The sequence below is a fragment of the Rhincodon typus genome, unplaced genomic scaffold (assembly GCF_021869965.1).
Source record: "Rhincodon typus isolate 14 unplaced genomic scaffold, sRhiTyp1.1 hic_rhity00001437, whole genome shotgun sequence".
In the NCBI taxonomy this organism is placed as follows: domain Eukaryota; kingdom Metazoa; phylum Chordata; class Chondrichthyes; order Orectolobiformes; family Rhincodontidae; genus Rhincodon; species Rhincodon typus.
In genome coordinates this window covers 1-25,000 of record NW_025967075.1, presented here as the reverse complement: position 1 = coordinate 25,000, position 25,000 = coordinate 1, and the positions used below count along the sequence as shown (strand labels likewise).

At 38.8% G+C, this 25,000-nt stretch overlaps 1 protein-coding gene across 1 annotated transcript; it reads right to left on the bottom strand.

Annotated features, from left to right (window-relative positions):
• Positions 1-798: 798 nt before the first annotated feature.
• Positions 799-11,994, bottom strand: LOC109914106 (cAMP-specific 3',5'-cyclic phosphodiesterase 4D-like; the record flags this gene model as incomplete). The annotated part of the gene is made up of 4 exons (XM_048592555.1): positions 799-963; positions 3,148-3,246; positions 3,623-3,792; positions 11,892-11,994. Coding segments are annotated over 4 exons (537 nt in total), but the record flags the coding sequence as incomplete, so codon positions are not given.
• Between the last annotated feature and the right edge of the window lie 13,006 nt (positions 11,995-25,000).

Genomic DNA, 25,000 nt, shown 5'->3' with positions numbered 1-25,000 from the left:
TTTTCAGAAGTTTAAAAAGCAGTCACAAGTTTGTTTCAACTTAGAGTGATCTCATGTAACCTTTCAGTGAGCTGTTGGATGTATGTGTGACAAGGTCAAAAATCACAACACCATGTTATAATCCAATAGATTAATTTGAAGACACAAGCTTTCAGAGTCTCGCTCCTTCAAATGTCAGTGAAAGTGATGGCATCGGACACAGAATTTATAAGCAAAAGATCAAAGGGTCATAGAACTGATGTGGTGTTGAAGAAACCTAAGATGGCTATTAAATCTTTAATCAGTTAGAAAGGATTAATATGCTATCCATTATACAATAAAGTCATGGAAAGCAAATCAGACATGTATCTAACAGGGAAGTACCCTGATATTAAAGTAAAATAAAGATGCTGGAAATCTGAAGCAAAAACAGAAACTGCTGGACAGAAAGCAGAGTTAAGGCATAGTGAGACCAGTGACCCTTCTTCAGAGCCTTCTATTTACTGAAGTATCCTAAAATAAAATTATCCTGAATGAGCCTATAAATCACATATTTCAAAATGTGAGGGTCAATTTTCAACATGAGAATAAATTAACTAAGCAAAATAAATGGTCTGGTTGCTAAGAAAAGGGGAATCATATAATTTTATGCATGAAATTGAATTTGATTCAATTTTAGTACAGAAGTCATCATCTATTTTTATTTTCCATAATAATGAGGTGCAAGCTAAGCTTAACAATATCAGTTAAATTTCTTTGTAAAAGCCTTTGCTTACAGTTGCTAGGTTATCTGGGAAACTGAAAAGCATTCCTGCTTACCTCTAATGCGGGCGTTGACAGTAAAACATGAGTAGACTGAGCAACATCTGCAGCATGAATGTTATTATGGAAAGCCACATCGACATGATAATGGTCTTCCAGTGTCATCAAGTAAGTAATTAAAGTATCTGGTGGAATCTTGAAAGTTTTTAATAATTCTCGCTCCTACAAGTAGTGAAAATGAATTCAGATTAGGCCACTGAAATTAACAAAATCTGTAACAGAAAATAAGTTAGTTCTTTTTCCTTGTTTTGGCTTTCTTACCCTCCCTCATCCCTTAGCTTTAAGTCTGTTTGGTCATGTATAATTCCATGCCAATTAGACTGTTAAAGACCTACTCCTGTAACTCCTGTCCAGATAACATGGTGATAAGGTGGTAAGAAAAGCAGTGGGTCCCAGTAGGTCACTGACTGCTCAATCCAAACACAAATACCCACATCTCTGACTATGTAAGAAGTTAGATCTGTTCAATGCTTCTTGGTTGTAGCTGGTTCGAACACCAACCAGTTGTGCTCCCGGGCCACTGAGATAAGTTTTTGTTTTCATTCGGAAAAGCAATCATTGCTTCTTTAATATGAATTTCACACATATTAAAGATGTCTTTAGGCCGAATTTTCTGAGGAATGGCCATCTTCGTTGGATTGTCAATCTGCTCCTTGGCCTGGACTTCTGAACCAGGCTTCTTGAGAAATGTGGAGTATATTTGTTCTGGGAGTATGCCACAGTAGTTCAGGAGCATCTTTGGAAGCCAAGCTATGCCACCTTTTTACAGAACTAACTGTCATACCTGGGGTGAAAAGGCCTCAAAGACACTTCGACAAACTATGGGGCAAGGTTGGGGTTGACGGGGTGGCAGTGGGTTAATTGCGGGAAGGCAAGGTTGCTGGGGGCTTGAGTCAGATCAGGCAGGAGTGGTGTTGGGTCAGGTCTGCTCGGGTAAGTCAAGAGGGGTAGTGTTAGGGAAGTACGGAGTCTGAGAGTGGGAGTAGCTCTATAGTTATTTGGGAATTGGGAAAGTTACAACTCCTAACTTTTCCTCAGTAACTATTTTTTTTTATTCACTCACGGGATGAGAGCGTCTCTGGCCAGATAGCATTCACTGTCCATCCTTAATTGCCCAGAGGGCAGTTAAGAGTCAACCACATTGCTGTGGGTCTGGAGTCAGACCAGGTAAAGATGGCAGTTTCCTTCCCTAAAGGACATTAATGAACCAGATGGGTTTTTCCCAACAATCAACAATGGATTCATGGTCATCATTAGATTCTTAATTCCAGATTTTGTTTATTGATTTAAATTCCATCATCTGCTATGGCGGGATTCAAACCCAGGTTTCTCACAACGTTATCTGGGTCTCTGGATTAGTAGTCCAGCGATAATAGGCCATCACCTCCGCAGTAACTATCCAAGTAAATGAAAAATGGAACCCTCAGAAGGCACTGACTAATTCAGGGAATACATAGAAGAAATTATTTAGGACACATAATACAATAAACCAGGTGCCTACAGCATAAAAACATACCTTCTCACAACAAAGAATCAATTAACATGAATACATATGAAAAAGTTGCCAAGTGTGAATGAAAGCATTACTTTGGAATGTCAAGTTTCAATTTTATTACAACAAAAGATCTGAGAAAGGGCACCCCTCTCTTGTCTTGATTTAACTGTAATCACCAGTAAATTTTAGCATTAAATATGAAATCTCACAGGTGTGTTCAAGGTTGAGTCATTACAAAGCGTAAATAAAAAGGAGGCTGTTCAAGTCCTCAGTTCATCAAATTACACTCAGATTTTGTGTTATTCCAGTGGAGTTAAAGAATAGAAATTGGCATTTAAAATAAAATTTCCATAGCCTGTGTGAATTTATTGACATATACCTGTCCATACAGCATTGGAAAACTGAAAACCAACAGTCCAAGCTGAATGATAAAACTGTCTACTGCTGCTTTCAGTTGGTGGTTGTCCTTAATTCACCATTCAGGTGCAGGCTGCTATTCAATTAGTTTCAGCTATCTTGAGGCAAAAGCTCATTTTTCAGATCTTTTAGAGTGCTCAAAGGCTCGCTATCTGGGCTAATGGTCCAGCAGTGAACTTTCCAATGGTGCTGATCTGGTGAAGACGGTGATAAGTTGGTAATATATTGCATGCTACAATGTCAGGGTGTCTTTGGTTAGATCTGATCAATCTCAACTGTGCTCGAACAATGTAGAGTGCAATTGATTAGTGACCATAATTTTAGACACCATAATACAGTTTGTTGTTTGGAATAAGAATTCTCCAATAGATTCATACTGTTTCACAAAATACAGAAACTTCAAATGGTCAAGCATGAACACGTTCAAAACTCACCTGAAAAATTGTGTACATGACAACTGTTAAAGGTCTATTTCCAGAATATTCAGCAACTTTAAAGACATTAAGGCCCCATTTGTTTATTTCTTCTAATTCCTATTAATTGAACAGACATTAAACATGAAGGATGTCAGTAAGAACAAACATTTTACAAAATGCATTATCTTTAAATTTTAAGCTTAAGTATGGTGTGTTTTCTCAGAGGTTAAAAATACTTTCATTAGCCATTATGTTAATTGAAAATACAATCATTTTTAGCATCTTAACTGTAATATTAGTAAAAAGGCATTTTTTTCCCAAATCATTATCTTTTCTAATTTCAGCAACATATTTATCTGATCCAAATGACTGAAAAATATGTTGATCAAATTCTATGCCAAATCGATAAAGATTTTGTGCTGCAAAGTCGAAGGTTCCCTTTCATTTATCAAAGGATTATATTGCTGAAATCCAGGGTCTGAAGTAAGCACACCTTTGCCAAGAGGTCTTCCTGATCAGTTTTGACTCCAAATCTTGTAATGCTGGAATTTGTTAAGCTTGAGCTGTGCATGAGTTTCTTCACTCCACTGATTTGTGACATTGGCCTCTTTTTCTTTTCTTCTTTCTGTGCTTGTGATGGCATTTCAACCTCATGCTGCTTGTCTGGAAAAGAACAGTAACCCTATTAGAATATTGTGGCTGAATGGTTCCAACAAGAACACAGAGCAGAAAAACTCGTTCATGGGGATTTTCCCAAATAAGTGCCATAAACATCAGTGAACAACCAGCAGTCTCACAAGAGAAAACATTTAATCAGCCTTTCTTTAGGCTTCAGCCGATAATCCATCAGCAGACTATCAGGAGAACACTCATAAAACCTCCGGGTGTAGAATACAGGAAACGAGTCAACACTATAAGCTCAACTAATTCTGTCATTATTTTTTACATGTTCAGAGCTTACCTGACAATAATCTGTGCCCTTGCTGTCCCTTGAAACAAAAATTTAGGATTAATTTTCTGACACGTTGGAAGGTGCTCTGCGCCTTAATCAAAATGGTAGCAGAGCGTGGAATTTGGAAGTCCTGGCCCCAAGCCTAGGACTTACCATAAGATCGAAAGATATTGGAGCAGAATTAGGCCACTCAGGCCACCCTGTCTCCACCATTTGATCAGGGCTCATATGTATCTCACCCCCGTTCTCCTGCCTTCTCCCCGTAACCCGTGATCTCTTTACCAATTGAGAACCTATCTATCTCCGTCTTAAAGGCACTCCATGATTTGGCCTCCACAGCTTTCTGCGGCAATGAGTTCCACAGATTCACCACCCACTGGGTGAAGAAATTCCACCTCATCTCAGTTCTAAAGGGTCGGCTCTTTATGCTGAAGCTGTGCCCTTGGATGCTCGTCTCTCCTACTCGTGGAAACATCTTCTCCACGTCCACTCTATCCAGACCTCTCAGTATTCTGTCAAGTTTCAATGCAATCGCCCCTTGTTCTTCTAAACTTCTTCAAGCACAGAGTCCTCAACCAACCCTCATACGACAACCCCTTCATTCTCGGGATCATGCTTGTGGACCTTCTCCAAAGTCAGCACATCCTTCCATACAAAAACACAAAACTGCTCACAATATTCCAAATGTGGTCAGACCAGAGCTTTATACAGCCTCAGCAATACATCCCTAACAACTGAACCCATATGTTAACCTTAAGACAATCCTGAACCAGGCCTTCTAAGTCTCTTTGTGCTTCAGAAGCCTTTTCCCATTTTGTAAACAGTTTGTGTCTCTATTCTTCTGACCAAAGTGCATAACCTCACACTTGCCCACATTCTATTCCATCTGCCATTTCTTTGCCTATTCTTCTAGATCATCCAAGTCCTTCTGCAGCTTCTCCACTTCCTCAACATTACCTGTCACTCCACCTATATTTGTCTCATCTTCATACTTAGCAACAATGCTGTCAGTTCCTTCATCCAGATGGTTAATATATAACATGAATAGTTACGATCTCAATACTGTCCCCTGCGAGTTCCACTATTCACTGGTTGCCATAATGAAGAAGATCCCTCTATCCCCATTCTCTGCCTTCTTCCAGTCAGCCAATCCTCTATCTGTGCCAATATCTTGCCGTGAACACCATGGGGCTCTTATATTATTCAGCAACCTTCTGTGCGGTACCTTGTCAATGGCCTTCTGGAAATCCGAATAGATCACATCCAGTGGCCCTCCTTTGCCTAACCTGCTCAGTACCTCATCAAAGAATTGTAACAGACTTGTCAGGAATGACCTCCCTTTGAGGAAGTCGTGCTGATTCAGCCCCATTTTTATTTGGACAGTGGTACAGAGTTGTAAAGTATTTTTGCACATCCATAATTCACAGAGGCAACAACACATTTAAAAGCACAGCTGCCTTCAAAGAGAAGCAATTTTGGTCACTGAGGTTTCTGAAGCACGATGTGTGGCAAGAGGCATTTGATGGAACAGTGTAAACCTGCCACAGTTCTTTGCAGAGGTCAAATACCCCTTTGTGTGCAGTCATTTACCCCTGGTTGGGATGGTTAAAACTAGATATGAATATGTAAAACAAAGTAGATGATCTCTTTGGGACTGTAAAGCTGTAAACATGGACTGTAAAAGAAAACAGTGCTTGAAGTTTCAATTGGTATTTGCTGACATAAGCCTGAGAGCTATCATTCTCAGATTACAGTCGTGCTTCCTGACAGCTTCCACGGCCAATTATTGATACACTGGCGGACTTGTAAATTCTGAGTTTGATTGAAAGCTCAGAAAATTGTAAAGCGATTAACTGTCTTTGACATGGGGCTCTGAATACAAATATTTGTGTTTTTTTTAATGAGAGATTAAGTCTTCAAAGAAAGAAAGTGTATAGAGGATTGAGTAGTGAAACGAAATGTTTGTATTTATTGCTTTTGTCAATGAGAAGATTTTTGAAGTTGGCCAAATTTGTACAGATACCTCCATCTTTATTTGTACTCAGCATGGCTCCTGACATCTATCCATGGTAGATGCTGGTGAGTTTGCAAGGTGAAGGTGCAAGGGTTAATAGTGGTAGATGAAGGGGGGTGGGGGGCACAAGAAGCATGAGCTGGCCCTGCACTGACATTAGGGTTATTGAGAACTATGGGAATGAGTTTGGCAATACGTTTGCATGGAAGGTATGGGGGCTGGAAAGGAGGGGAGCATGAGATGGAATGAATTGACATGGGTGAGGTGAGGTGGTGACAGTGTTAGGAGCCTGAGGGCTGTTTTTGGCTTTATTGATCCTATTACAACTGGGATGAAGGTAGGGCCTGTTGACAAGTATCAGCTGGTGACTACCTGAACTGTTACTGACATTTTTCTTTTCTTTTTGATTAAAATTACTCTGAGTTCTAAGAACAGGTCATAACAATGTATTTGCATAATGTTTCTTTAACTGTTGGTTTAAACCAGGCAGTAGCCCTTGTAAATAAGTTCACATCAGGGACATGACATTCAAATAAGTTAAATATTCAACTCTATTTCAGCTTTTTTTTTTATCAAAACAGGATATTTCAAATAGTGCTTTTTTCCAGGAAGTCAAAAATGTTCGGCGGAACTGGCTTGGTACAGATTGTCAGGAGGAGAATTTCAAAGAATTTCCAAAATTAAATAATTAGTGTCCTCACCTTGTTCATCCAGGCAGGGTGTTTTTGTTGTAATTGTAACCCATGATTAACAAGACTACCAATCCACAGCACCCTATTTTCCACAAATCCAACAACCACCGCCTGGAGCCTTTTGATTACCCATTCCACTATTCTTCATTTATAACCCTAGAATTGACACGTCCTTTCCAATCCTCAGTATTATTTCTACACCTTCATGCTGGTTAATCATCCTACTGGTCAGCCAGACTGTCTGACAATATTGCAACGGGACATTGCATGAGGAATACCAGGATCTTCAGATCCTCAGTTAGCTGTGAATGATTGCTGCTCTTCCACACCCTCCTCAATTTAATGGTAATACTAGAGTATTTATCTCCAATGCTTTTCATTCATTTAGATGCAATTGAAACACTTTATTGAGTACTTCCCTCAAATCTTATATTCCTTAAATATTTCCGTATTTCATTCCCAGAAATATAATGTGAAAGAAATTACACTGAATTATCATCTTATTACAAAAAATGGAAGGTGATGATGTACTGGTAATCTCACTGGACTAGTAATTCAGAACCCCAGTCTAATATTCTGGGAACATGGGTTTGAATGGCAGATAGTGAAATTTTAATTCAATAAAAATGTAGAATAACAAGCTTGCCTAATGGCGTAAGCACTGACGATTGCTGTAAAACCCCATCCTGTTTACTAATTTTCTTTAAGGAAGGAAGTATGTCCCTCTTATCTGGTCTGCATGCAACTCCAGATCTACAGTAACGTGGTTGATGCTTTATTGCTCTCTGGATAACTAGAGATGGCAAAGAAGTGCTGGCCCAGTTAGTGACATGCACATTCCATTAAAGAATAATAAAAGAACATGCACAAAGTATGTTAAGATACTAAATGATACCGTGGCACTTTGTTGTTATTTGCACTAACAGGTTACATGTTATCTCTGGGACAGCAAGAAGCTTATTAGAAAATTGAGAAATTACAAGACAGGGAACCATGCAAAGCATTTTTGAAAATGTTGGAGTCTCAGGTTGTGGTCCAGAAATCCATGTCACTGGAGCAATCTCATAGCTGATTATTGAATTATGTGCAACAGGGTTGATGCTTATCAAATCTGTCACATACTTAAAGTCTAACCCTGTTGAAAAGATGACGAGTAAGTCCTACTGTCAGGTGATCTAAGGTGGAAGAGAACTTCTATCTATGTTTTCTTAAGGAAACATAGAATTTCATAGGATTTCCTGCAGGCGGTGGGTATCAGCAGGACCTGACTGTTTTCAATAAGCCTTTCCAGGTTTTAACTTAGTCGCAAGGAAAATTTTGCTGTTTTTATAATTAAAATGTAACATTAACAATAGCCCTTATTGCTTGTGTTTGTTATTATTTGAAGTTTTAAAATCATATTTAACTATATATTTACCAAAATTCAGCAAATACCACTACTAGAAGTCCTTTACTAAAACAGAAAAGGAAAATATTTTCAAAAATCCTTGGCAAAAATGTGACTGAATTGTTGGTAGATTGCATTCTCTTTGGTAGTAAGGTGCGTGGTGAGGAGGATGTGGGTATGTTTCAGGGTGGATTTGGATAAGTTGAGTGAGTGGGCAAATTGCTTGGCAGATGCAGCATAAGGTGGACAAATGTGAGGTTATCTATTTGGTACCAAAAACAGGAAGGCAGTTTATTATCTGAATGGCCACAAATCAAGAGAGGGGAATGTGCAATGAGAGTGTCTGAGTGTCCTCAAACACCAGTCACTGAAAATAAGCACGCAGTAGCAGCAGTGGTAAAAAGACAAATTGAATGCTGGCCTTCATAGCAACAGGATTCAAATACAGAAGCAGGAATATCTAATCAGACAGGGCCTTAGTGAGACTACACCTGGATTAGTGTGTGCAGTTTTGGTTTCCTTATCTCTTGTTATAGAGGGAGTGCAGCAAAAGTTTACCAGACTGATTCCTGGGATGGAGAGACTGATGTACAAAGACAGGATGAACGAGTTAAGACTATTTTCACTGGAGTTCAGAAGAGTGAGGGATGGCTATCATAGAAACCTATATCATACTGACATGACTAGATAGGATAGATGCAGTAAGAATGTTCCTGACAACAGGTGAGACCAGATCCAGGGCTCAAAGTCGAAGGATACTGGGTTTTAGCACTGTGATGAGGAGAAATTGCTTCACCCAGAGAGTGGTGAGCCTGTGGAATTCGCTAAAACAGCAAGTAGTCAAGACCATAATGTTGAATGATTTCAAGAAGGAATTGGATATAGTACTTGACGCTGAAGGGACCAGAGGATATGGGGGAAAAGCAGGAACAGACTACGGAGTTAGATGATCTGCCACGATCATAGTGAATGGCAGGGCAAGTTGATAAGCTGACTGGCCTACTCCTGCTTCTATTTTCTGTTTTTATGTTTACCACACTTTCCTTATGGAGGGGCTGCATTTCTCTATATTTCAAATACTAAGACTCCAAGATTCGATAAACAAGCACTCATATTAAAGCTTGGGCCAAGTCGGTTAAAACTTTACAATCTGAGGGTTATTTGTTGTTAATGAAAAATAAAACACAGATGCAAACTGCTGAAATGTTAGATTAGTGCAGCCATTAAAACAAAAAATGATCTTAATTTTGAGTTTCATTGTGCTATGCATTCGTGGATATGGACCAATTACATTTTAAGCAGCAAGCTCCTATATTTGTTTGGGCTATTAGAGAAGAAGACAAATAGAGTACAAATGTAGCTTGCTATCCATTAGGTCACAAATTGCTGGGTGAATGACTACCAATCAATTACTGCAGGTGGAGGGCTCATTGCAGCTCTGACACATTTTGGTGAATAGAATTCCCCATAAGGTCTCTCAGCCAGAAACGGGTGTGCTGTATGCAGGGTAGAAAGGTGGCAATAACGAAAGAAAATCTCTCGTGTTAAAGACTTACACCATTGCTTAGTTGCAGTCGAAGTAACTACACAGTTTGCTGTGGACAGTGATGAATCACGTTGTAGTTCACTATTAATACTAAGGACCATATTTTCTGGCAGCGTGACTTTGCTGTTTACACAAAATCTGTCCAATATAACTTGTCATTTCAATTTATAATTTAGATAAAACCCCCAAAGATCATCGCTGGCCAGTTTTAGAATCAATCGTCACGATCAGAGAATTGATGACCAAAACAGCCAAACTAAAGTCAAAATCTTATCTCACTTTATTAAATAGCTCACTTGTCACCATCATTCACAATGTGGCCAACATGCAAAATAGAAAACATCTAAAAGCAGGCTGTGACTTTTTTTAATACCAGCACTACATTAGGTTCTAGATAGCATCTTCCAAACTCACAATGACTTCCATCTTGAAGAACCATATGGCCGTACATACATAGGAACACCACCACCTGCAAGTTCCCTTCCAAGCCACTCACCATCCTGACTTGAAAATATATCACCATTCTCTTACTGTCACTAGGTCAAAATCCTGGAATTTCCTCCTAAAGGGCATAGTGGGTCTACCCACAGCAGCAGTTCAATAAGGCAGCTCACCACCATCTTCTCAAGAGCAATTAGGGATGGGCAATAAATGCTGGCCAGCTAGTGCTGCCCACTTTCCATGAGTGAACACAAAAAAAAACATACTCTCCAATTCAAGCAACAAAACGTCAGTCTTTTTTTTTAAACTTATCATAAACTTATCATAACTTACTGCTAAATGTTATTTTTCAATAGCAAGATTTTTTAATTAAGCCATTGACACCACTTTCTGCAATTTTCCATTTCATCAAACAATGTACGATCAACCAACATACAGAACTACAAATATTTATCTTTAGTTTTTATTGATAAATTGGCTTAACTTTTTTTAATCAAAGCATATTACCAAAACAAATATGCAAGTACTGAATTATTATATGTAACAAATTTCTTAAGGAAATAACTGGGAAATGGGGCCATCTGTTTTAATGCTTTTCCATTAATGTTTAGTTGACTGCCCAAACCCTTCCAGCAATACCATGAGCTTTCTCCAGTCATTGAAAAAAAAGGATGGTGAGTGGAGATGTCATTCTAACTTCTGGTGATGCGTTAAAACAGGCTTATCCTTCAATGACTGCACAGATCTGTAATTTGATGCTCACCTCACACAAAAAGATATATTCATTTTACTAAAACAACTCTGGCTAAATTAGCATTCTTCAGTGTGTGAGCTGTTTTCATAGAATCCCTACAGTGTAGAAGCAGGTAATTCAGTCCATCAAGTCCACACTGCCCCTCCAAAGAGCATCCCACCCACACCACCCGCCTACCCTTTCCCTGTTACCCTGCATTTCTCATGGCTAATCCACCTAGACTGCACAGCCCTGGACACTGTGGGCAATTTCCTATGGCTAGTCCACCTAATCTGCACATGTTTGGACTGCAGATGGAAACCCATGTAGACATGGGGAGAATGTGCAAACTCCACACAGACCCTCACCTGAGACTAGAATTGAACCCATGTCCCTGACGCTGTGAGACAGCAGTGCCAGCTATTGAGTCACTGTGCCACCCCCTGTTTTCTGTTTAAATCTTCATTTCTAAACTTTGCTTACAACATTGGAGGCCTCAGCCTATCCCAGGAACGAGGCATCCTTTTAGGATCTCCCCTGGTCACCTGGCCTAACACCCAATCCAGACCACATACCTCAGATTGAAAATCCAAAAGGCATTGGTGCAGAATTGAGGGAAATATTGGGGCCACTAAATTCATTCTCAAGTAGCATTCTGAACAAACATATTAAATGGCTTAATAAAAAACCGAAGAACTGCAGTTGCTGTAAATCAGGAACAAAAATAGAAGTTGCTGGAAAAGCCCAGCAGGTCTGGCAGCATCTGTGAAGAAAAGGTCAGAGTTAACGTTTCAGGTCTGGTAACCCTACTTCAGAACAGAGCTTCTTAAATGGCTTCCTGTGAAATTATTGAAACATATAATGATGCTTCCTGAGAGAATTCTTCTCAGAAAATGTCATGTGTAGTTAATAATGAGCTGGCTCAGCAAATTCACCATAGCTCTCACACCTCCCCTCAAGAACATTCATAATAGATTATGCTTTGAACAATACTCACCCAAAAATGTACTGGATATGAACTCAGAGACCTGATTACCAGATCGGCTCATCTCAGACAGGTGAGTAAGCTCTCGATTGAGCATCCTCTTGAACTGTAAAAACAAAATGAAATAAAAATTAATAAATCAAAATTTTCTGTTGTAATATGGTACTTGATTTGAAGTAAAATAGATTTTAATCAATGTGTTCACTATCAACCAATCAGATGACTTCCATAGCCACAATTATGTTTGATTAATACACACTTTTAGCTATTTTGTTTCCTTTACATTCTTTGAACTGGATTTTTGTGCAGTCCGAGAATGTAGGAAAGCCATTGAAAATTCTGGGCAGCATCTAATTCTGGGATCCCTGATCCTGGCAATTTGGGAATTTCAAATTGTGCCTCTACCCACATCATCCCTGGAATTGTGGAAGTTTGGTTAGGCATTTACAATGGGCCATGAAGGAAAAAAATGGATGTCTGCTTCTGTGGATAGTTCCTAGGTGGCCTCTATGAATGTCTGGCTGAATTTCAAGAATGACTGGCAGGCAATGTTAGCATAGCTTGCAAAGAGTGTTTTGTTTGACCTCTTTATTAACTTGCACTAAGTTACTACTTTGTGGTTTTAACAGCCGCTTATTTAAACAAGATTAAGAGGTTTGAAGTGATAAAAGCTTCTGACATTAAATCTGTAAACAGCTGAGACGAATAGACTTTAAAAATGTTGTAAGCTGATTAGTTCTTTTCAAAGCTTCTGCTTATGGTATCAGTCTCAAGATCATTCAAATATGTGCCAGACTTAACATTGGCTGACTGCTTCTGTACTTTGTCAACACTAAAAGCTTCAGTATGGAGAATTAATAAGGGCCATTTTAGTAATGGGAGATATTTGGAAGAAGCATTCTGAACAAATGTATTAAATGGCTTCCAATGATATTATTGAAACATACAGTGATGCTTTTTGAGAGATTCCTACCCCTCTCAATGTCATCCTATTTATTCTGTATTCTCTAGCTTTGTATTTCCTTCCCACGTGCATTACCTCGCACTTCTGTGGGTTGAATGCAATTTGCCACTTGTCCTCCCACTCAACTAAACCTCTGAATTCATCCTGTAGTCAGTAGCCATCTTTTTTACTATCAACTATCCAGACAATTTTTGTCTCATTTGCAATCTTCCCTAAAGAATGCAGAATAAATGGGTAATACTGAGAGGAGTTGAAGTGAGAGACCTTGGAGTGTATGACCACAGGTCCCTGAAGGTGGCAGCCCGGTAGATAAGGTGGTAAAGGGATGCTTTCCTTCTGTGGGCAAGGTATTAAATAGAAAACAGAGGTGGAACTTTTCAAGATACTGGTTAGGCTATAGTTGGTGTTTTGTGTGCACGTGTGATCACATTATAGGAAGGACATCACTGCCTTCGACAATGTACAGAGGAGATTTATAAGAATGTTGCTAGGGCTGGAAAATTGTAGTTATGAAGAAAGTTTGGATAGGCGAGAGCTGACTTCTTTAGAGTAAAGGAGGCTGAAGAGGTGATTTATCGAGACACAGAAAACAATGCAGGGATTAGATAAAGTGAACAGAGAGGAGCTGTTTCCCTAGCGGAGATGTCAGTTACCCAGGGCCACAGATTTAAGATGATGAGAAGAATTGGAGGGGAGTTGAGGAAACCCTATTCAGCCAGAGGGTGCTATGTGTTTGGATTTCACCGTCCAGTTTGCTGGCTGAGGCAGAAACCGTCAACACAGTTAAAAAGGAACCTGGATCTGCAGCTGAAGTACTGTAAACTTCACTAAGTCATGGAAAGTGAGATTACAAAGGGTAGCTTGTTTATTCAGCTGGCATGGACACATTGGGCTGAATGGCCTCGTTCTGTGCTGTAACCTTTCTGTAGCTTTATGGTTTCTATGCACCCTCTGGAGGAAGAAGTTCCTCCTTAATTCTATCTGAAATGAGAGACCCCTTATTCTGAAACTGTGAAACTGCCTATTTCTAGATTCCTTTATGACAGGGAAACAACTTTTCTGCATGAGGGTTCTGAGGAAGAGTCACTGGGCTCGAAACATCAACTCTGCTTTCGTCACACAAAGTTTTGTCAACAATTTCTGTTTTTGTTGTCAGCATCTACCTGGTCAAGTCCCCTTAGAATATTGTACGTTACAATAAGAGAACCTTATATTTAATAAGAAGGGCAAATGTGCTCCTGGAATCAACCTCGAAAAACCATTCTGTAGTTGAACAGTTTTCTGATTTTTCATCAACTTCATTCAAGTCCTTTTACAACTGTATTTGGTTTATCCCTGCTACTTTTATCTACTGTTGACAGTAGATTGGACATGACCCCTACAGCCATTTACTACTCCTTTGAGGAGTAAATTTTAAACAAGAGGATGCAAATTCTTAGCCCTGTAGAAGCAAGTCTAGAAAAACAGGGAGAGACACTGACAGCCCTGCTGTTGGGGACTGTCCCAAATTCAGGTTAGTCAGAGAACTTGCAGCAGACTCCATGAAGACAGGCTACCAATTAATCACTAGAGCCCTGATAAATTTTCAAGTCAGGTGGTGCCAGTCAAATTTACTGTATCTCAACAATCTTGATACAGGTTACTCATATATCATTAACAGAAAAATACTTGGATCAGCTTTACACCTGTGAGTTTTGTTCTTATCATAAGCTAAAGAATTATAAAATTAGATGTCACAGTTCCACAGATTCAGCTACTGCAGGGCCTTAAAGGGGAAATCCAACATTACTAAAAGCTAATTTGCAAGTTGTGTCTGCATCATTCAAGGAAGATAGTATCACTTTTAAATTCTTGTCATTATTTGATGGTTAAGTGTTTATTCAAAATGAAGGCTAGAGTTGAGAGATCCCTGTACCTGAAACAAGGGAGCATTTATTAATCATTTAAGAATTGTAATGTTCTCTTTTGTAAATTGAAAGGTAATCAAATAATTGAGAAACATGCAGTGAAGTCAGAACATACCAACACATTAACATTTAGGGAGTGTGGGCATGTCTGCTGGAATCTATAATTCTTCACAAGCTGAGTTTTTGTATTAGTCAGAACATCAACAGAGGAACAGAACTTCCCCACAATGTGCAGACAGTGAACTGCAGAACACAGGCTACAGTCATGAATTAGTGAATAGAATCATCAGCGGCCAGGAAGCATGTTGACTGCTTTGAAAGGGGATTATTGGAATTAAATAGTTGGCTTTCCATATAAAAAAAAAAGTTTAAGCATTTTTCTCTTGGTTTAATCTTTGAACTAATTGGCATCTTTCAAAAAGAATAGGTAGATATCTACCTGTACTTCCAGCAGTTAGTAGGACAATAATTATACAGGATCCCAGATCAATCTTCCCAATTGTAACAGAATGCTGCTGCTGCCAACAGTAAAATCTCCACGAGGTGGGGCCGGCTCATCCTCTTCACTTTGGGAGAGGTGAGTCAGAGCATTTCCACATCTTGCAATTGCAAACCTGTCGCATCCTCATAATTCCACAGGTTGTCTTGGCTCTGTGACACATGGGGTGGGCAAATTCCAGTCTGCAGCTTCCCCAAGCAGGGTGAGGCCATGATATAGATGGGCGGTACCTAGGCCAACCAAGTAGGAGGCATGATTGAATTTTATGGACATTGTTCCAGTTGCCTACATGCTGTAGGCTCTCTACCCACCTATTCCCAATCTTCCTCTACATCCCAAAACCCCAAAGAGCCTAAGATCTTCAATAAAAACCGAAAGAACTGTGGATGCTGTAAATCAGGAACAAAAACAAACTTGTTGGAAAAGCTCAGCAGGTCTGGAGTTCTGAGGAAGGGTCACCAGACCTGAAACGTTAACTAAGATCTTCAATGCCTTCTCAAATACCCACAATGCTTCATATCACTCCCATAATGTCAATTCCTCTCCAACCCATACCTTTCCATTACTCCCATGCCCCTTTAATGCCTTCCAAGCATCCTCCATACCCACTCTTCCAGAATTCACCATGTCCACAGCCAATAAGAGTTTGACAAGTCTTTGAAATGCCTTGAAAATAGCAAATCAGTAGAGAATTTTAAAAATCCACTGCAAAAGAAAAACTGCTCCTTATACAGTCTCACAAAAGTGTTAATCAACTATGACCACTGAAAGTATCAATTTCAAAAGCATTCGTCCATTTTGCATAAATAAACTCAATAGGATTAAAAAGAACACGTCAAAGAAACAATAATTAATTACAAGATAATAACGATGTCAATCAAATAAGGCTTGCAGTTCCCCATAATTTTTTCAATAGACCTGTGTTGAGTGAATTAAACATTCCTGGAATTCAGCCAAGCATTCATAATGAAAACTAACTAGCTGGAATCAGAGATATCTGATCATTAATTATAACTGTTTTATGGATACAGTTGTCAGAGGGCCTCATTATAAATATTTGTCTGAGCACCAAGCATGGTTTGATTGACATTTTTATTGCCCCATAATAGGTCACCCTTCCTGTGATGCGTGTTTTCTATGTCTGCATGTTCATTTACATAAGATAGGTCTGGTTGTTCAAAAATTTTATTAAGTTGTAAGATGAGCAGTTCATTCAAAGTAAATTTTCAAAGCCTAGTTTTATTGCGTCGGTTTCATGACTACAATTCAAAATCCGATTTTGCAGTAATTATGCTTAACATAAAAGGATCAAATGGTTGTGTTGCAAATTGGTTGCAACCAATTTTAGATGAGTTTTCCAAATATAGTGAGAATGATTCCTTCACTTTTGTGAAGGTTATGCAAGATCTACATATTGAGAACAATAACATGTTCACGTGCTCTTTTGACATTGCTAGCTCATTTAACACTGTATCACTCAAAGCTATGGACATTTGCACTATATCACTAGATCACGGCAACCTATATATGCCACAGTATCTGAATTTATTTTCAAATGATCTCATGAACTTAGTAACTTGTGCAGTTAAGTTCAAATATGTGGTAATTCTATGAGATTTTCTTATATACTTTCAATATTTAGATGACATGTTTACAGTATTTGAATCTGCAGCTGCATCAAAGAATTACTTTATTCAACTTAATAACTTCCTTCTCGTACTCAAACTTAGCACTGAAAGAAGCAATTAAACAGGCTCCTTTTTTCTCACGTATGAGTTAAGAAATCTGACAATTAGCTCTCTACTACAATCTACTGAAGGCCTATGTTCACTGGTCTATACTCATTGAAATTCCTACAGTTCCATGTGCAACAAGATGAGTCTTAATGGCAATCTCATGAAAATGGCTCTAGCTATCTGCTCACCATTTAAAGTGAATGGAGAGAGAGGGTGTATCAAAACTATCTTGCATGATAATGGTTGCCTTGATCAAATCATCATTTGCTTAAGTCATGAAAAACTCATAAACAGACCTGTGTTCACCACTTTTGCATTTGATCGGTGCCCAGTCTACCTCAGATTACCCAGGAAAGGGGATGCTGTCTCAAAATATTGAACAACAAGTGAAGCAACCTGTTTCACGCTGCTATCCTCAGCAAACCCACAAGTTGTTTTCTCCATGCCACCGTTAAACCAAAATGATGTCTTGCCTACCACACAGATGAGTAATGAGTTTCAGTGCAGGTGTGATGCCAGATATGTAGGCTGTACATCTCAAAGACTGATGGACTGTATGAAGAACACATCCCATTGAACATTCACATGGACAGCATGCTGATCATGGAGAAACAGCCAGTGCTTGCAAGTCATAGAACAGTACGTTCTGCATTAGAAGTGATTCTGTTATTAAAAATAATTTATTAAATAATCCAGGCACTGCTAAGAATTACATCAGAAACTAATTTAAGATTATTAGTCTGGCTTTCAGCGTGATACATTTATTCACGATTTTATCACAGCAGCCGTTTTATATAGGCAGATGAAACTTGTTCATACATTGCACCTTTTTCATTGAAAATGAAAGGGTCTTGGATATTGCCAATTTCTGCTGTATTCCCCTGACCAATCTGAGTCCATCTGCCTTTTCTGAGAACCCAGATCGACAGTTAATTCTCTCTGCTGCATCTTCACACTAACAACAGCCTCATCACTCAGCATCCTGTTCTCATGTTGGATTAACTGGTATCTTTTTGACAAGTCTGTTTCTTGCCTCCTAATTCTGATGAGTTCAAGGTGAAAAGCTTCGACTCTCTGCCTTCATTTAGCAATGTTCAAATCTGAAACTTTCTTGCTTTAGTTGGCTCAGGTACTCGAATGGTTAATCAGTTTACGTTAACCAGGAAAGGTTAGAGATTACACACAGTCTTAATGTGAACTAACTTCCAGTGAGGCAAGATAATGAGATCAGCAAGTGTTAGAAGAAATTGGCAGAGGTTTGTCATTGCTTTCATCTTCGAACTAGCTAGTCACAGAATGGCCATTTGTCTATCTTTTCAGGTAGGATCATACAGCTAGCACACCCATGCTGCAGGTAATCAAGAAGCCTAATGGAATGTTGGCTATTATTTCAAGGGGGTTGGAGTATAACAGTAGGAAAGTTTTATTACAACAGTACAAGGCGCTGATTGTGAGCAGTTTTGATCCCTTTATTTAAGGAAATATATTTCAATGAAGGCAGTTCAGAGAAGTTTCACAAGGATGATCCCTAGTATGGAGGGACTGTCTTATAAGTAACGGTTAAACAAGTTGGGGCTCTACTCATTGAAGTTTTGAAGAATGAGAGGTGACCTTATTGAAACATATCGGATTCTTAAAGGCTTTGGCAGGGGGTAAATGCAGACAGGATGTTCCCCGCATAGGAGAGTCCAGGACAAGAGGGCATAGTCTCAGAATGAAGGGGCACGTATTTAAGACTGAATTTACTGAATTCACGATGAGGAATTTCTTCTCTCAGAGAGTTGACAGTCTTTGGAACTCGTCACCGAGAGCTGTAGGGGCAGAGCCCTAGTGTATATTTAAGGCTGAGATAGATAGTTTCTTAATCAGTAGGGGAATCAAGAGTCCCAGAGAAAGGGCAGGAAAGTGGACGTGAGGAATGTTGGATCAGCCATGATCCTATTGAATGGTGGAGCAGGCTGAGGGGCTGAACAGCCTACTCTTGTTCCCATTTCTTATGGCCTTATTATTTAGAGCCTGTTAAGGGAAAAAGAAAAGTGTGTAAAATAAAAGGACTATATTTGAAGATAAAGGGAAAAACAGAAAACAAACAGTAAATAATGTACAATACAGTTGCACACTGCAAATGCAACTTCCAAATTTTTACACTGCTCCTTGAAAAAATTCAATTCATAGGAGTGGTAGTCACTTAAAATGAAAACTTCCTGTTTATTTTTAGATTAGATCTAACTCTGTTGAGCCAATTTCATCTAAAAAAAACTAAGCAAGAGAGCCAGTTGCTTAAGAGAAAATTAAGTTAAGAAACTGCATGTTTGTGATAATATTATTTGGAGATATTATCAGACTTCAAATTGATTGTTTTTTTTTAAAGAACGCAAGCCAAAGCAATTGGCCAGATCGAAACGTCTGCTACCTTAGTGATATCGTTAACTGGATTGCCTTTGGACAAAATACTAGCAAATGATCTATAGCTATCAGATGAGGCTTGATAACAGTTTAAGCACATTGCCATCACATGAAAATATGGCTTGAGCAAGCAAACTTCAATGTCAAAATGGTGGTAGTAGGTGATGAGTGGAAAAAGCAATTTGGATCTCTCTCAATATTTAATACAAAAATTAAAACTTAAACCCATTATTTTCACTCAACAACCTTATGCCACAAAATGACTAATTAGCAACTATTGAAAGAGTTGAGAAAATCAAAGTCTTATTTTAGTAGATGTAAGTAACTGTTGTTATGTGCAAAAGAAAGATCAGTAGAACAGAATGTTCAAAATCTAGTTTGAAATTTATTCATGAACAAGCAAAGTCAGATTGTAACAGGGTCGGTTCCATGATCTGAGTGTGAGCCATTAAGAAAGGACAGAATTCTTTTTTCATTGTATGATAATTTAGCTAATTATTAATTCACCGGTCAGTTGAATCATGTTTAGTTCTGTTGTTCTTATGAATTTTACTTTTAATAATGTTTGAAAAGGTATGTTTATTAATTGCTAAGCTTTAATGTATTTAGCCTTAACTTTTTGGGGTTAATCCCTCATTAATACACACCCTGGGAAATTTCAGTACTCATATTACTGGGAGGAAATTTTACAGATTAAACTGGACACCAACATATGCATTTCCTGCCAATAAACTTCAAGATATTGGATTATTCAACTCTGATTGAAAGTAGCATTGCATCAAGATTTTTCTTGATGTTCTAATTGCCATGCTTATTGTTCAGCAAAGCATAAGACTGACTGAATCCCACTTACAATAAGCATACCTAATTAATACAACGAACAATACATAATAAAATCACCTAAAAAAGCTAACTTATAAAAGAAAACAAACTGGCATGATTGATTGATTCAAAATAAAAGTACTCCATTGTCTTTCAGAGAGCCCTTGATAGAAAAGTGTTCCTGCAGTTTCAGAATTACCACCATATCTATCTGAACTAACAAAGGCGAGTGTAAAGTCATATGCAATATATACAGTAAAGAGGGCAGCTTACATTCACAGTAAAACACATTTGGTCGCAAAGGTAACAGCAAAATTAGACAGTTAAAATAGCAATTTCATTATAAGAATAAATTACTTTAAATTTTACGTCAGGATGAAAGCAGATTTGGTTTACATACCTTTATATAGCCCCATGAAACAGAAAGCAAATAATTAGCTTCAGGCATCTTGCAAATGTTCTCACACAAAAGAGCACTAAGAAATGTATTAAAATCTGAAGTTCCCAAAAGATTTGGATCGACGCAGTTCCAGAAATCAGTAAATCAGTTATTTGTACACCAGGTAAATCTGGAAAATATGGTTCTTAAATCCCAATGCTTTGTCACCTGTTTGGTATAAAGTGGTCATTTGTGGAAATCCAGTCTGGTAATAATAGAGTTGACAAAATCAATGGAAAATACTGGCTAAAAGAAGTGATTTGGATAGATATCTATGGACAAGAATCACCTTGGAATACTAGTTAGTGAATAATGTATGTGAGAATGCTTCTCTGCTGGAAGGACAGGTTCTGCTAACAGATACCAAATAAGGGCCTGAACACACAGCTACCATGCATGCTATTCGGTGAACCCACCTACTTTGCAGACATGACAACCAATGAATTCTTACTCAGAGGAACAGAGACAAGAGTGTGCTCCTAGAAAACCTAGGTACCAGCTGCTGATTGGCCAAACAGCAAGCATATCCTTGGGGATTAGGGGTTTTCTACAATGCTCAATTAAATGCTATAAAATGATCATTTTCTCTTTGCTTAAACTCCATGCAAAAGCTTGACTAAGCTTCATACTTCCCGGGCATCTAATAACAAGAGTCTCATTGTGCATCACACCTTTTATTCCTAAATCACAATCTGCGTAATATTAAATGCTGCCAAATATTTCTACTTCTCTGTGCATTGTTTAAGCATGCCTTAGTGAAACGACTAAGGAGCTCCTGTGACGACATCTGCAGAGATGCCTGCAGGCTGTGCCTTCCCAGGGAGAAAAATGTGATTGATTAAACAAAGGCAGCAGCTGAATTCTTGATTCCTGCCTTGACGCTTACATAATTTCTCTCATTAAGTGGGCTTTTTCTTAATTTAACGCATCGACCTTTAGATTGAGCAAAGGTTTTGAATCTATCATTTGCATCAATCCTTCAAGAATGAAGGATGAAATTCTTCCTAAAACGTCACTGCTTTCCAGTTGCAATATACAAACTGAAAATTGTTTTGCTACTTCTAACAAAAAATTATCTGAATAAAAGCACTGTAAGAATAGGACATAGCCTTTGAAAATGGATTGCAGATTGAAAACAGTAAGCAGATACAGGTTTGCTGTGTGTGAAATTAGCTGAAGGTGGGAGGAGGTACTCCTTTTCTCTACTTTCTGGCATTTGATTCTTGCTTCAGTGCAGCAGGAGCTGGTAAGTGAATAACTGACAGACAATTTTACTTACAATAAATAGGTCATTAAGTATAAATATGGCAGGCAGCTTGGATGAGTCAAATGGACAGCATGTGGCAAGTGGGAAGTTACAAATGGACCACGTACTCTGGATAAACACATCCGTATGACATTTCACTGGCTTGAGCTCTGTGTTTGAGGACTCGTACAGTAGTTAGAGTCATTGTGGCACATCCACAAAGCTCTTAGCCATGTGGATAGCATGACAGCGAGGCGATCACAATCTAGGTTAAGGGCACACTTGCAGATCGAGAATGGTGACTGGCTGGCAGCCCAAGAGAACCAGGCAGCAGGCCCCTGAAAGGATTTGATTCAATAACCAGCTTTTGAAAAAGGTGGGTGCAATAGTTCCTCAGAGGAGTGCAGTCAAAGCCATGTCCTTGCAACCAGGGTTGCATCAAGTGCACAGGAGGGGAGCAGGCAGAATGAAAGTGTTAGGGAATTCATTGTTTAAGAAAACAAACAGGGATGTCCGTACCCAGACATGTGTCTCAGTTTCCAGGAAATTTGCCGAGAAGGGGATAATGTCCAGAAAGCCGATGGTAGGGATCTTGGATGAGAATTAAAAAGGAACAGCTCAAAAGCAGTAGCCTCAGGATTATTCCCGCCTGCTAGCGAGTGGCAAAGGAGAGTTCAGCAATTGAACACAGGTTCAATCATGGCTGGAGAACTGTCAGAGGAGGGAGGGCATCAGATGTCTTGTGTGCTGGGACCAGTAGTGGTAGTGCTGAGCATGATAGAGATCAAGAATTTAACGATGCATTCAATGTGGGCAGCACAGTAATAATGGGCGACTTCAATCTATATGTAGACTGGGTTAACCTAGTTAGCCCTAATACTGTGGAGGATAAATTACTGGAGTGTGGACGAGTTACATTTCTGGTGCAGCACAATGCAGAGCTAACAAAGGATTGGCCTATTTTAGCTCTGCCAATGTGTAATGAGAATGGGCTAAATAATAACTTTGTTATTAAGAAGGCTTTGAGAAGTAGTGAACATGATATAATAGAATCTCACATTCTATTTTAATGTGATATAGCTCATTCTGAAACTAGGGTACTGAATCTGTAAAAGGGAAAACTGAAGGTGTGAGGGGTGAATTGGCTTTGGCATTGTGGGAAAATACACTTAAAGATTTGACAGTTGACAACAATGTCGAGGATTTGATGAAGTGCACTATGGTCTACAACAGGTATGTAAGCTCTAAGGCATACACACCCAATGGGAAAGGTGAACCAGCTGTTGAAAGGACATGGCTGACAAGGATGCCCAGAAAACGTGATAAACCTAGGATGGGAGCAAATGACAACACAACAAAGAATGACAAAGAAGCTGATAAAGAAAGGGATAAAGGATATGCAAGCAAGCAAACATCTTAAAGGCAGACTGTAAAAGTTTCTTAAGTATGCCAAAAAGATTAGCTAGGACAAATGAGTGACCACTACCATGAGAGACAGGAGAACTGAGAATTGGCAGAAAAACTGAACAATTATCTGTCTTTATGAAAGACACAGAAAATCTGCAGTAAAGGCTAGGTGACCAAGACAGATTGTGAAACTGAGGAAATAAAATCATTGTTAGTGAAGGGGTAATACTAGAAAAGATAATTCCAACTGAAATTTAATAAATCTGGACCAGATAAGCTACATGTCAGGATGTTGGGGAGGTGGCTGGAGAGATATGGATGCATTTCAATATTCTCTAGATTCTGGAAAGGTTCATCGAGACTGGAAAGTAGCAAGTGTAACCCTGCTATTTAAGAAGGGAGAGAGAGAGGCAGAATGGAAAACTACAGACATGTTAATTTGATGTCAGTAGCTAGCAGAATGTTATGTTATATTGGAAAGGATGAGATGGACATTTCTTAAAAAATGGTAAAATTGGGCACAGTCAACAAAGATTTAGAAATGGAAAGCATGTTTAACAAATATTTTGAAATTGTTTTTGGGGATGTTATTTGTAGCATTGAGAAAAGAGAACCAGTGAATTTCAGAAGACTTAATAAAGCCTTCCCACAAAGGGAGTCAGTAAACAAAGTTAGAGCTCGTGGTCTTGATGATAATGTACTTAGTATTGTTCATAATCTATATAAATAAATATAATAATAAATAATAACTGATGCAAGCTCTATCACAGTGGCAGTGTTCCTACTTCTGAGCCAGAAGGCCTAGATTCAAGTCCCACCTGCTCCTGAGAAGTGTAATAACACCTCTGAGCAGGGTGGTTAGGGGTGAAATATCTGCATTAACAAGTACTTGATTGGCTCAAAAAGCTCTTTGGGGACCTAGCAGTTATGAAGGATACAATATTAAAGAGTATGGGAGTGAGGGCCACTGGGGCAGGTTCTTGTGGCATGGTGATAGTGTCCCATCTCTGATCTAGGAAACCCAGGTTAGTGTCTCACTTGCTCCAGAGGTGTGCAATAACAACTTTGAACAGATTGATTAGAAAATATCTGGAAACAAGGATTGGTTGTCATATTTGGTGACAAATACAAATAGGATACAAGTTGTGGGGAAGACGCAGACAGACTTCAAGCAGACTTGGACAGGGTAGGTGAACGAGCAAGACCATGGCAGATGGAATACGATGTGAATAAATACGAAATTATGCATTTTTAGAAGAAAAATACAGAAACACAGAATATTTCGTAAATGGTGAAAGGTTCTCATCGTTGTTGTTGATGAGTTACTACAAGCTCATATGCAGGTACATTAAGCAATATGGAAAGTATGTGCTGTGTTAGCCTTTATCACAGGGGGATTTAAGTAGAAAAATAAAGAACTTAAGCTGGAACTGTTGGTGAGACGGAGGTGAGTATTGTGTATTGGACTAAGTTTTGATCTCCTTAGATAAGGAGGAATTTATTTCCCCTAAAGGGAATGCAACAGATGTTCACAAAATTAATCCCTGATTGGGTGGGATTGTTTTCTGAGGAAGGATTGAGGGAGCCGGACCTGTATTCTCTATTGTTTTGAAGACTGAATGGTCACCTCATTGAAACTTTAAAGATCTTACAGGGTGCCACTGTATGAATTTGAAAGGACTAAAACATGATTGA